A 15059-nucleotide genomic window follows, 5' to 3' on the forward strand; every position below is an offset into this window, starting at 1 on the left:
TAATGGTCATAAAGATGGTCACTGAGATCAGAGAGCAAGGCATAAACAAAGTGAGAATTTTAGCAAAGAAAATATAACAGACAAAGAAAGAATCTTAAAATCAACTTGTTACTTAGAAGGGGATCCCATTAAGACCATCAGTGAATTTTTCAGCATAAACTTTGCAAGCCAGGAGGGATTGTGATGAGTTTTCAAAATGCTGAAAGAGAAAACCTGCCAACCAATAATACTCCATTAAGCAAAGCTGTCCTTCAGAATTGAAGGAGAGACAAAAAGTTTTCCAGACAAAAAGGGAGGAAGTTCATAATTACTAGACTGATAGATATATGGGTCAACAGAACAGAGAGTCCAGAATTAGATTCACACATTTAATTAACAGATTTTTGACAAAGCTGCAAAAACAACTGGGGATAGGATAATTTTTCCAACAAATAGAGTGGGAAAGATAGATAAAAATATGAAAAAAAAAAACCCAGAAAATCTTACAAGTTTGTATCACACCAGACATCTAAAATAAAACTATGGTGTTGCAACTTGAATGTGGTGGATGCAAAGATTTCTTAAACACACAAAAAACAAATCGTAAAGATGATAGTCAACAAATTGAACTACTTTATCAATTTTTTTTAAAGATTGCTAAAGAAATGTAAAAAATGTTAAAGAAAGTCACAAAATAGCAGAAAATATTGCAACCTTCATATCTAACAGTAGATCTTAACCATTACAACTGGTTAATAAGAATATAAACATTCCAATTTGGAAATGGCAAAAGGATTTGAACAGACATTTCACCAAAGAAGATATATGGATTCCAAATACGCACATGAAAGATGGTCAATATCAGTTCTCAGGAAAGTGGTAAATAAAACCATAAGGAAGTATCACTATACACCTAGTTGAATAGCTAAGAGTAAAATGTCCAATTGCACTAGGTTTGGCAATGTATAAACACTTTGGAAAGTATTTGGCAAAATACATGTACATATTACAATGTACATGTAATATGTACATATTACATGATCCAAGGAAAATAAAAATTCTACCTAAAATTTTATAAACAAATATTCACAGAAACCTAATCTTGAAAAAAAATCCAAATGTTCACCTTGACCTTAAGCCTAATCCTAACAGATGAGTGAATAAACATTTTGTGGTGTATCTATACAGTGGAATATCACTTAGAAATAAGAAGAGATGAAGTACCGATACCCACAAACACCCGGGTGAATCTCAAAATAGTAACTAGTGGAAGCAACTAAACAAAGGGATGTACATAATATATTATTCATTTCACACAAGGATACAATTTTCAAACTAATTTGTAGTATTAGAAGGCAGACCATTGGTTGCCTGGGATAGGTTACAAAAGACACACAGAAATTATGAATATGTTTATTGTCTTGATTGTGGTGATGGTTCATATTTCAAAACTAAACACATTGTGTGTGTAAAGTTTTATTATATTCAGTTATACCTCAATACTGTTCATACTGTTTATGGGGTTCACAAAGCAAGAATACTGAACTATGAACAAAGCTAGTGGAGGTGATGGAATCCCAGTTGAGCTATTTCAAATCCTAAAAGATGATGCTGTGAAAGTTCTGCACTCAATATGCCAGCAAATTTGGAAAACTCCGCAGTGGCCATGGAACTGGAAAAGGTCTGTTTTCATACCAATCCTAAAGAAAGGCAATGTCAAAGAATGATCAAACTACCACACAATTGCACTCATCTCTCACACTAGCAAAGTAATGCTCAAAATTCTCCAAGCCAGGCTTCAACAGTATGCGAACTGTGAACTTCCAGATATTCAAGCTGCATTTAAAAAAGGCAGAGGAACCTGAGGTCAAATTGCCAACATCTGTTGGATCATCAAAAAACCAAGAGAATTCCAAAAAAACATCTACTTCTGCTTATTGACTACGCCAAAGCCTTTGACTGTGTAGGTCACAATAAACAGTGGAAAATTCTTAAAGAGATGGGAATACCAGACCACCTGACCTGCCTCCTGAGCAATCTGTATGCAGGTCAAGAAGCAACAGTTAGAACTGGACATGGAACAACAGACTGGTTCCAAATTGGGAAAGGAGTACATCAAGGCTATATATTGTCACCCTGCTTGTATAACTTATATGCAGAATACATCATGAGAAATGATGGGCTGGATGAAGCACAGGCTGGAATGAAGATTGCCAGGAGAAATATCAATAACCTCAGACATGCAGATGACACCACCCTATGGCAGAAAGTGAAGAACTAAAGAGCCTCCTGATGAAAGTGAAAGAGGGGAGTGAAAAGTTGGCTTAAAACTCAACATTCAGAAAACCAAGATCATGGCAGCCAGTCCCATCACTTCATAGCAAACAGATGGGCAAACAATGGAAACAGTGACAGACTTTGTCTTTTGGGGCTCCAAAATCACTGCAGATGGTGACTGCAACCATGAAATTAAAAGACACTTGCTCTTTGGAAGGAAAGTTATGACCAATCTAGACAGCATATTAAAAAGCAGAGACATTACTTTGTCTCTGTTAGAACAAAGTTCTGTCTAGTCAAAGCTATGGTTTTTCCAGTAGTCATGTATGGATGTGAGAGTTGCACTATAAAGAAAGCTGGGCACCAAAGAATTGATGCTTTTGAACTGTGGTGTTGGAGAAGACTCTTGAGAGTCCCTCGGACTCCAAGGAGATCCAACCAGTCCATCTTAAAGGAAATCAGTCCTGAATATTCATTGGAAGGACTGATGCTGCAGCTGAAACTCCAATACGTTGGCTATCTGATGCAAAGAACTGACTCATTAGAAAAGACCCTGATGCTGAGAAAGGTTAAAGGTGGGAGGAGAGGGGATGACAGAGGATGAGATGGTTGGATGGTATCACCAACTCTATGGACTTGAACTGGAGTAAGCTTTGGGAGTTTCTGATGGACAGGGAAGCCTGGTATGCTGCAGTCCATGGGGTTGCAAAGAATTGGACATGACTGAGTGACTGAAGTGATACCTCAATACATTTGTTTAAAAGGGAGAGATCCACACCTGAAGTTCTAAAAATACTCTGCTTAATAGTTTTCAGTTTCAATAGAATAGTGAGATTTCTATAGGCATCTGGAAAACTACTTCATAAAAAATAATTTTGAAAAGGTGAATAAGTATTCCTCAAAAAATAGTACCTTAATTAATCAGTAGAGTAGGAATGAAGAGAACAGACACTGAGATTTCCTTCAATTTATTCACTCAGTCAACTAATATATATGCCTGAATACATACTAGTGTACAAAGTAAACAAATCTCTCCCTGTATGTTTACATTATATGATTATAAATTAGTATCAAATTAGAATAAGCAAAAGCCTGCAATGTTTTTATTCATAATAACCCTGAGTACTTCATTAATGAATTATATCCATAACCCTAAATTATATTGAAAAATATAAAAATAAGGCCTGTATTTTTAAATCATTCTCTTGCTATAAAGTTCAAAATAAAAACAAAACTTGTTTAAGCCAGACATGTTTTCTTCATAAATTGGCCTGTGCTTTTATACTTTGATGTATATAGAACACACAAGGAGTATTTTATTAATAATGCAGACTTCTGGGCCAAATTCACATTTTAACTCCATAGATTTGGGGTGGGGCTCAGAATCTGCATACACATCTAGCAGCCTATTTGATCCTAATGTCAGTCATCTGGACTTTCTACCTTGTGAAACACTGTGCTTTTCTACCCAATAAGATAACTAGTGATTCCTAAATGTGAAGATTTATGTGAAGCCATTCAACGTCACAATAATCCAAGTCCATGCCCCTACCACCAATGCCTAAGAAACTGAAGTTGATCAGTTCCATGAAGACCTAGAAAATCTCCTAGAATTAACACCAAAAAAAAAAAAAAAAAGATGGTCTATTTATCACTGGGGATTGGAATGCAAAAGCGGGAAGTCAAGAGATATTAAAAAAAAGAGATATCTGGAGTAACAGGCAAGTTTGGCCTTTGGGAACAAAATGAAGCACAGCAAAGGTTAACTGAATTCTGCCATGAGAATGCACTCGCCATAGCAAATCCCCTTTTTCAACAACACAAGAGATGACTTTACACATGGACATCAGCAAATAATCAATACCAAAACCACACTGATCACATTCTTTGTAGCCAAAGATGGAGAAGCTGTATACAGTCAGCAAAAACAATACCTGGAGCTGACTGTGGCTCAGATCATCAGCTTCTCATAGCAAAATTGAGTTTAAACTAAAGAAAGCAGGGAAAACCATGAGGCCAGCCAGGTACAACTTGAATCAAATTCCCTATGAATATGCAGTGGAGGTAATGAATAGATTCAAGGGATTAGATCTGGTAGACAGAGTACCTGGAGAACTATGGACAGAGGTCTGTAATGTTGTACAGGAGGCAGTGAACAAAACCAAAGAAAAAGAAAAGTAAGAAGGTAAAGTGGTTACCTGAGGAGGGCTTCAGTTCAGTTCAGTCGCTCAGTCGTGTCCAACTCTTTGTGACCCCATGAACTGCAGCATGCCAGGCCTCCCTGTCCATCACCAACTCCCGGAGTTCACTCAGACTCACGTCCATCGAGTCAGTGATGCCATCCAGCCATCTCATCCTCTATCGTCCCCTTCTCCTCCTGCCCCCAATCTCTCCCAGCATCAGAGTCTTTTCCAATGAGTCAACGCTTTGCATGAAGTGGCCAAAGTACTGGAGTTTCAGCCTTAGCATCATTCCTTCCAAAGAAATCCCAGGGCTGATCTCCTTCAGAATGGACTGGTTGGATCTCCTTGCAGTCCAAGAGACTCTCAAGAGTCTTCTCCAAAACAGCAAAAGAAAGAAGAGAAGTGAAAAGCAAGGGAGAAAGGGAACAGTATATCCAACTAAATGCAGATTTCCAAAGAACAGCATGGAGAGACAAGAAGGGCTTCTAAAATGAACAGTGTATAAAACAAGAAAACCACAGAAGGGGACAGACTAGAGATCTCTTCTAGAAAATTGGAGATATCAAGAGAACATTTTGCCCAAAGATGGGCACAAGAAAGGACAAAAATGGTAGAGACCTAGTAAATGCTGAAGAGATCAAGAAGAGATGGAAATACACAGAAAAACTGTGCAAAAAAGATCCAAAGAACCAGACTGCTAGGATGGTATGGTCAGCCACCCAGAGCCAGACATTCTGGAGAACAAAGTCAAGTGGGCCTTAGGAAGCACTGCTGTTAATAAAGCTAGTGGATGTGACAGAATTCCAGTAGAACTATTCAGAACCACAAAGGATGATGCCATCAAGGTGCTACATTCAATATGTCAGCAATATGGAAGACCTAGCAGTGGCCACAGGACTGTAAAAGGTCAATCCTCATCTCAGTTCCCAAGAAGGGTACTACTAAAATGTGATAACCATTGAATGATTGACCTCATCTCGCATGTTAGTAAGGTCATGCTTAAAATTCCGCATGCTAAGCTTCAGCATTATGCTAACCAAGAGCTTCCAGATGTCCAAGCTGGATTTAGAAAAGGAAGAGGAACCAGAGATCAAATTGTCAATATTCGCTGGATCACAGAGAAAGCTGAGGAATTCCAGAAAAACATCTATCTCTGTTTCACTGACTACATATCAAAGCCTTTGACTGCATGGATCATAATAAACTGTGGAAAGCTCCTAAAGAGATGTGGATACCAGACCATCTTGCCTGTCTCCTGAGAACCCTGTATGTGGGCCAAGAAGCAACAGTCAGAACCCTGTAAGGAACAACTGATTGGTTCAAGACTGAAAAAGGAGTAAGACAGCGTTGTTTGTTGTCACCCTGTTTGTTTAATCTATATGCTGAGCACATCATGAGAAATGCTGGGTTGGATGAGTTACAAGCTGGAATCAAGATAGGCAGGAGATACATCAATAACCTCAGATATGATGCTGATACCACTCTAATGGCAAAAAGTGAAGAGAAACTAAAGAGCTTCTTGATGAGGGTGAAGGAGGAGAGTGAAAGAGCCAGCTTAAAGCTAAATATTAAAAAAAAAAAAACAAAAAAAACCTAAGACCATAGCATCTGGCCCCATTACTTTATGGAAAATAGAGGGGTAAAAGGTGGAAGTAGTGACAGATTTCCTCTTCTTGGGCTCTAAAGTCACTGCAGATGGTAACTGCAGCCATGAAATCAGAAGACAGTTTCTTCTTGGCAGGAAAGCTACGTATGACAAACAGTGTATTGAAAAGCAGAGACATTACTCTGCTGACAAAGATCCATATAATCAAGGCTATGGTCTTCCCAGTGGTCACATACAGTTGTGAGAGCTGGACTTTAAAGAAGGTGAAATGCCAAGGAATTGATGTCTTCGAACTATGGTGCTGGAGAAGATCCTGAAAGTCAATTAGACAGCAAGGAGATTGAACCAGTCCATCTTAAGGGAAATCAAGCCTGAATACTTGTTGGAAGGACTGATGCTGAAGCTGAAACCCAGTATTTTGGTCATCTGATGAGAACAGATGACCCACTAAAAAGCCCCTCATGCTGAGAAACATTGAGGGCAGAAGGAGAAGAGGGCATCAGAGAATGAGATAGCTGGATGGCATCACCAATGCAATGGAAATGAACTTGGGCAAACTTCAGGAAATGGTAAGGGACAGAGAGGCCTGGCATGCTGCAGTCTATGGGGTTGCAAAGAGTCAGACATGCCTGGAAGACTGAACAGCAACAAATGTGAAGATACACGTGCAAATAAAGAAACATGCATCAATGGAAATCTCATCAAATTAGACAACTGCAAACATTGGCCGACTCAATGGACATGAGTTTGAGCAGATTCCAGGAGACAGTGAAGGACAGGGAACCCTGGAGTGCTGCAGTTCATGGGGTTGCAAAGAGTCGGATGTGACTGAGTGACTTCATAACAACAACAAACATCAGCCACTAAGGTCACACCTCGCTATCCAAGTGAGTTCACCTAAAACAGAGACTTAATGATATGAGAAACTAACGCCTTAAGGAATTTTGGAATGATTTGGAATTTTGATTCCTTAAGGAACCTTAGTAAGCAAAACATCTTTAGAAAATTATCAAAATCTGAGTAAATATAATCATAAAATACAGATTCCTAAGAGATGATATTCAGGTTTATTCGAGCTAGGTTTTCATAGAAAAAAAAGTGACTCTAAACTCTGACACTATTAATAAATAAAAAGCAAAGACATATCTTTCTTTGTGTCATGGCTTGTTTTTATACTTGGAAGACTCAATGTAGCCCATAATTTAAAATTTATTTTTGGCATAAGTAAATATATTCCCTCTACTTCCTTTAATACTGTAACAAAAAAGGAACTAAAAATCTTTGCATATTTTCAATGGTATATGATTAAAGATGACTCTGGGAAACTTTGATTCCATGTTTTTATAATGTATCTTTTAATATATTCTAATTTATGATATTTGGTAAGTGTAAAAAAAATTTGATTAAAAATAAATTCTTTCAAATAACTTTTAATTAGCATTTCTCAGCAGATATTTGTCTTCATTCCATGGTCATTTATCAAGTGGCCTACCCCAGCCCAAAGGCACAGTCTTGAAACAAGTTATTAATCTCCTTACCTTGAGGAAATCTACTCTTTCTTCAAGAAAAGTCCAAAGAATAAATGAGAAAACAGCTCAAAGCCACCCAAGATGAAATGAGGATGTTATATGCTAAAAGAGCAGATCTAGTACTGAGCTATCAGAAGAAATAAAAGAGCAAAGTCTCTACAGATGCTCATCATGATACACTCTGGCATCAGGCAGAAAAGGTGGATATAAGGGAAAAAGGGAAAACAAAAGTGTAAAAGCAAACCTGATGATGCTATCCCTGCACACCAGAGAGAACCACTTTCTCCACATTTAGAAGAAATTTGGGGCAGGTAAATATTGGTGGTAAACATAAAAGGATAAAAATTAGAGTATTTACATGTATTTCTTCTATAACTAGAATTTCAATTGGATTACACACAAGCTTTTTGACCCTGTCTTGGAGATCCAACCAGTCCGTTCTGAAGGAGATCAGCCCTGGGATTTCTTTGGAAGGAATGATGCTAAAGCTGAAACTCCAGTACTTTGGCCACCTCATGCGAAGAGTTGACTCATTGGAAAAGACTCTGATGCTGAGAGGGATTGGGGGCAGGAGGAGAAGGGGACTACAGAGGATGAGATGGCTGGATGGCATCACTGACTCGATGGACGTGAGTCTCAGTGAACTCCGGGAGTTGGTGATGGACAGGGAGGCCAGGCGTGCTGCGATTCATGGGGTCGCAAAGAGTCAGACACGACTGAGTGACTGATCTGATCTGATCTGACCAGTATAGAAAATAAGAAACAATAAAACCAGTTTTCCATATTAAGCCGGAATGTACTTCATGGTTTGTCTATTTCTGCTATTCCTACATCATTTCAGGTATGACCAATAAGTCAAAATACTCTCTTCATTAAGCAGTCTGCAAATGCCTGGTTGGCAGAGTCAGCTGTTATTTTGGGTTGTATAGCTCTCAGTGTGTGGGTGCGAAATAAATCCTAAAGGCACAACATTAAAGGTGGACTGGGTCTTGGATATTATGTAATAATATGCCTTTATTTTATATATGAGGAAACTTCAATGGCACCCCATTCCAGTACTCTTGCCTGGAAAATCCCATGGGCGGAGGAGCCTGGTAGGCTGCAGTCTATGGGGTCGCGAAGAGTCGGACATGACTGAGCGACTTGACTTTCACTTTTCACTTTCAAGCATTGGAGAAGGAAATGGAAACCCACTCCAGAGTTCTTGCCTGGAGAGTCCCAGGGACGGGGGAGCCTGGTGGGCTCCTGTCTATGGGGTCGCATGGAGTCGGACACGACTGAAGTGACTTAGCAGCAGCAGACCCAAGGAAATTAGATAATTTGCCCAAGGTCTCATAGCTAGTGGAATTTTGGTAAGTTGTTCATTTCAGACTCTTCTATAATAGCCATGAATTTTAATTCATCTGCTTTACTACCTTTCCAGTTCAAGTTCAGTCACTCAATCGTGTCCGACTCTGTGTGACTCCATGAACCGCAGCACGCCAGGCCTCCCTGTCCATCAACCAACTCTTAGAGTCCACCCAAACCCAAGTCCATTGAGTTAGCGATACCATCTCGTCCTCTGCTGTCCCTGTCTCCTCCTGCCCTCAATCTTTCCCAGCATCAGGGTCTTTTCCAATGAGTCAGCTCTTTGCATCAGGTGGACAAATTATGGGAGTTTCAGCTTCAACATCAGTCCTTCCAATGAACACCCAGGACTGATCTCCTTTAGGATGGACTGGTTGGATCTCCTTGCAGTCCAAGGGATCCTCAAGAGTCTTCTCCAACACCACAGTTTAAAAACATCAGTTCTTCTGCACTCATCTTTCTCTGTAGTCCAACTCTGACATCCATACATGACTACTGGAAAAAACATAGCCTTGACTAGACAGACCTTTGTTGACAAAGTTAGGTCTCTGCTTTTTAATATGCTGTCTAGGTTGGTCATAACTTTCCTCCAAGGAGCAAGCATCTTAATTTCATGGCTGCAGTCACCCTACCTGCCTTAATTCACCTGCATAGAATTTATAAATTCTATGCATGATAGCATAAGCTTAGGTTATTTGAGAAAATGGGCTTGTTCTCTTAAATAATGCATTAAATTTGTTAAATCCAGCATACACAACTATTTTGAAAGTATACGTTTGGGGCCAAATCCTTATGATTAAAAAGTCACAATGGAATATGTTTAATACGAGCTCTTTAACATTGGGGGGGATGGCATTTTTCTAAGACAGTAGAAAGAGGGCATTTTTCTAAGACAGTAGAAAGAGGAAATTTTTCTACATCAAATAAAAATAAATGTGGGGGACATATTTGTTTCCATATTGAAATAATCACACTCGATGGGGTTGAAACTAAAAATTCATACTATCACTGAATTGATGTTTATTGATGAAAGTAGAAAATATTTCTTTCTATAGCTTAATTTTGGACAAGTCTGTCATTGTCATGAGAGTATAAGCTGTACTTCAAATAGTTTATGTTTCCTTAATTTTAGCTGCATAAAATCCATTTATTAACAAAAAAAATGTACTTACTGATTCAGGACAGGAGTGTAGGCAGTTTTATCCTCATCAATAATAGTGACCATCAGTGTAATAAGCTGGGGCCAAAAATCCAAATTCTTGGTGGTTGGTCCCTGATCTTCCCGAGGAATGTCCTGTTTCTTACTCTGCTCAGAAGGTCAGGCAACATGCAAAATAAAAGGTTAAACGGCATGACTTTAGTTAGAAATCACTGTCAAACAGAAGGATCAGATAAAGAGAGCTATGAACAACTCTCAGATCACGTGAGCCAAAGTTAGTACATTCAGGTTTTCTCCCTTCATTGAACGGCATCCCACAGGGTAAAGTCACAATGGCCAGGCTTGGATTTCCAAATGCTTTGGTTCTGGGATGGAGGTTTATCTTCCTCTATTGCAGTTTATGATCTTAGGAATTATTATTATAGAGTTTATCCCTTTTATGTGACTTCTTCCAAGGCCAAAGTTTGAATTCTGTGTGTACATTGGTGTGTGTTTAAAATTTGTCCTGCCTAAGTATTTTTTCAAAAGTCACACTGTTTTATGTGGGCAGAACTCAAGAAAGGCTGGTTACAAAGTCAGTACTGATAAATTCTACAGATATAAAGTTACATGAATGGACTAGAACTCTCTCATTCCACTCACAAATACATCTAAGTTAACTCTAACTTTGTAAGTTTTTTTATATGCATATAGGTATATTTAAATCATATTGGAACGCTTAATTTATCACACTGAATGAATTCTCCACTGTCACCTCTAGAAGGAGTGTCGTCTGAATGATCTAAATTTACAGTGAGATCAAAATAGTATAATACTCTTGAATGTTTCACATATAAACTTCATACTCAACACATGCAATTCTTTCAAACGTACAGGTAAATTATTCTGGTTGTTTTGTTTCATTGGGTATTTTTCTTACAGCACTTCTTTTACACTTACTTTTTAAAATTAGGAAAAAAAGATGAAGATGGAGACAATTTTCACTCAAGTATATAAGTGGGAAGCATATGGCTTCCTTGACTATTTTTGCTGAAGTATTTATAAGCTTGTAGGTCCAGGATATTTGAAAACTCCAATTGGTAGCTCGGGAAATTCATGGTCTCTCATACAAAAGGTGGATTAGATTTTATTTGGTCCAATCATTTGGCTTCCCTGACGGCTCAGTGGTAAAGTATTCACTTGTAATGCAAGAGATGTGGATTTAATCCCTGGGTCAGGAAGATACCCTGGAGAAGGAAATGGCGACCCATTCCAGGATTCTTGCCTGGAAAATCCCATGACAGAGCAGCCTGGCAGGCTACTGTCCCTGGGGTCACAAAAGAGTCAGACATGACTTAGCAACTAAACAAGAATCATTTGTCTTACTCAACTACTGTGTCTTTTCCAAAGATCAGGCACCCTCTGCTGAATGACTATATGCATATCTTCTAATGATGCCCAACATATGTAACCAGATTTAGATGAGTCATCACACTATTATTGTTCTCACTGAAGTTAAATATAACCCTGTGTTGTTCCAGACCTCATACAAAGACTATAATGTACCTTCAGGGACTTAAATTTTCCTAGGGTACTTCCAAGTGCTGTTCATTTACCTTTAAGCTCAAAATGTAACATATTGAAAGCTAAAGACTGAGATTAGTCAAAAGACTACTGGTTAGCACATATTACTTCAAATTGCGAGAATGAACTAAAAGTAGTCTTCAAAGGATCTTAATAAACCTTATGCATCTGGCCCTGAGAACCAGATGTTCTCAAATTCCAAAGTCCCTTAACTGTCACAAAGCATACTTCCATTCCTTTTTTAATACCACTAAAGGATTATAGCTGGTAACATTATTTTGCATAAAATTCTATATGATGCATCAGAATAAACCAAAGGATACTGTCATTAGTTTTTATGTATCACATATTGGTATCACAAACCACGCTTTATAAGGGGATGGCACCCCACTCCAGTACTCTTGCCTGGAAAATCCCACGAACGGAGGAGCCTGGTGGGCTGCAGTCCATGGGGTCGCTAGGAGTCGGACACGACTAAGTGACTTCACTTTCACTTTTCACTTTCATGCATTGGACAAGGAAATGGCAACCCACTCCAGTGTTCTTGCCTAGAGAATCCCAGGGACAGGGGAGCCTGGTGGGCTGTCAACTATGGGGTCGTACAGAGTCGGACACGACTGAAGTGACTTAGCAGTAGCAGTGTATTTTAATAGATTGCATGTTTAAAAGGATGGAGTACAACCATGTGTTTGGTTGGCCAAAACATTCTTATGTCTTGTGGAAAAACGCAAACAAACCTTTTGACCAACCCAATACATAGGATACTCACTTGATTGCTGAGGAATTCAGTTGTGCTAAGTTGCTGTTTAGTTGCTAAGTCATGTCCGGCTCTTTGTGGCCTCATGGACTGTGTTCTGCCAGGCTACACTGCCCATGTGATTTCCCAGGCAGGAACACTGGAGTAGGCTGCCATTTCCTCCTCCAGGGGATCTTCCCGACCCAGGGATCAAACCCACATCTCTTGCATTGGCCAGTGGATTCTTCCACTAAGCCACCATGGAACACTTTATTACTATTTGAGAATTTTACTAGAGCGTTTGAAATTATGGTTAGAAAAAATATAATGGCAGTGGAAATTCTGAAAGCTAGTAATAAGTACATTAATTACTTACTAAAACCTCTATTAATTACTATTTATAAGAAAAATATTTAAAATACATATTTATATTGTATACAGGTATAATACATAATTTAACCTAGACAAATAAAATACAATAGGTTTATAAAACTATGACTTAGTATGTCAATTTTAACATTGCCATTAGTTTTATAGTGACTAAAAATTATCTTGTTAACAGATAATTGAGGAAAGATATGTGAAAGAAAGACTATGAGAGCATAATGGGGAGATAATTTTTTAAAAGTAGAAAGTTACCAGAGTGTAGGATCAACTGAGAAAAGCTTCTAGTTGTTATGTTGATAAAGGATATTCCAATACAAGAAGCTTGTACAGACAAGCTGATAAGATGTACTTTATACTTCACAATATCAAAGAAGAAAATATGAAGATACTCCATTAAGAAGAGATCGATAAACAGAGAGAACCATTACATGAAAAAAAAATTGAAATAACAGTAGCAGGAGGAAGCAACACTTCTAAGGTTGCTATGAAGTATTTCTGTGCCATCCCATGTATCGGTTCTATAAGCATATTTTGAAATATCTCTTCTAAGGAGTTGGCCAGACAAGGGTTGGGGGAAGATTTTAGTAAAATGATGCAAGGATAGGATATTTAAATACAAAAGCACACAAAGCTAAATAGAGAATTACTAGTAATGTAAGGCTTCAGGTTTTTGACAAGTTTCTCTAAGCATATTAATGAGTATCTTATACACACACACACACACACACACACACACACACGGTCCATGCTCAAATTGAGGAAATGTTTGCTTAAACAAATGACTTATTTCCAGACTTCTTGTAGTAAGATGTTAATACGCATCTCTAAGATAGTGGTTTCCAAACCTTAGTGTTTCTTAGCATCACTGGGCAGGTGTGCTAACACAGACTGGTAGGCTCTACGCCCAGAGTTCCTGGTTCAGCAGGTCCGGGGTGAAGCTTAAGACTTTGCATATATAATGAAGTCTCAAGAAAATCTGGCACTTTTGAGAATCAGCACCAGTTGAGAATCAATAGTCTGAAAGTTATCAACTGAACATTACTCTCTCAAATGCATTTGAACTTGATAGAGCCCTTCACCCCTCTCCTATTCCCCACGTTCCATCTTGTAAAACCGTCCACAGAAAAAGTGTTCCTCTGAGTATACTTTGGGAAAAGAAAGGCTAGAGAGATGCAAGTGTCAAATACTGAAGGACCTTTTTTTCATACCAAGGAATTTGCATTTATACTAAATTTGATGAGGACTATTATATGATTTTAAACATGAGAATGCATAATTACAGTTGTGTTTTTAAAAAATGATTTGGCAGTAGCAGGAAGTTTAATAATATTATACTTATGAAATAGCCAATAAATAAAATTGATAGGCTTATGAAAATACTTATGAAATAGTTAAGTAAAATAAATATAATTCATTATATAAATGGTGAGGAAAAAGAGAGGGAGGGAGAAGTCAATGGAACTATCCAGAAGGTAATCAGGTAAACCAATCAGTAGTTTAGGAAGCACCCTGAACTACTGACACAGCTTGAGGACTTCCAGGATGTGTGTGGTAGCTAAAACTATGGAGTAAACAAGATTACTCAAAGAGAACAAGAGAGGAGACTACACAGCCAGAGGCAAAACCTTGGAGAGAAAGTCTAAAAAAAGGATATCACTTTATGAAAGAGAAGCGCAGATAGGGGAGTGAGGCCCTACTGAAATGAGAGAAACTAGTATCCAGAGTTAATGTGGGAGGATTACCCTCAAATATAAATGAAGAGCATGGTCAGGCAATAGAGTCTTGCAGGTAAATCTCATTGATGATGAGGAAGGAGAGCAAGGAATTTTTATCTTGAGGTAAGAGAAGTAAGGAGCAAAAGTTCGAAACAGCTTTTGCAAGGAACAAGAGCAGACCTTGAGTTGGACCCAGATGGACCTGCCAGGGAGCTTGGGAGCACTGTTGAGGGTGGGTCCTTGAGCATCTAGGACCATCATGAATTCCCTCCAGGACTGGATTCAGAAATCAAGGAAACGGTGCTGGATTTACTACTGGAGGGCCATGCAGTCAGAAAGGGATTTAAGTGTTTGACAAGAATGGCTGTTTGTCTGTTGCTTCATTTGCTATTATTTTCTCCCATTCTGAAGGCTGTCTTTTCACCTTGCTTATAGTTTCCTTTGTTGTGCAGAAGCTTTTAAGTTTAATTAGGTCCCATTTGTTTATTTTTGCTTTTATTTCCAATATTCTGGGAGGTGGGTCATAGAGGATGCTGCTGTGATATATGTCAGCGAGTGTTTTGCCTATGTTCTCCTGT

The 15059-nt window shown here is 38.5% G+C and overlaps 1 protein-coding gene across 2 annotated transcripts in view; it reads right to left on the minus strand.

Moving 5' to 3' along the window:
* Positions 1-15059, minus strand: part of UNC13C (unc-13 homolog C) — a 706036-nt gene that overhangs the window by 217481 nt on the left and 473496 nt on the right. For both annotated transcript variants that reach the window (XM_027553963.1, XM_027553962.1), the window contains one exon: positions 10094-10227. In XM_027553963.1, coding sequence (XP_027409764.1) covers positions 10094-10227 — 134 coding nt within the window. The remainder of the gene's footprint in view (positions 1-10093; positions 10228-15059) is intronic.

This window comes from Bos indicus x Bos taurus, chromosome 10, assembly GCF_003369695.1.
Source record: "Bos indicus x Bos taurus breed Angus x Brahman F1 hybrid chromosome 10, Bos_hybrid_MaternalHap_v2.0, whole genome shotgun sequence".
Classification (NCBI taxonomy): Eukaryota; Metazoa; Chordata; class Mammalia; order Artiodactyla; family Bovidae; genus Bos; species Bos indicus x Bos taurus.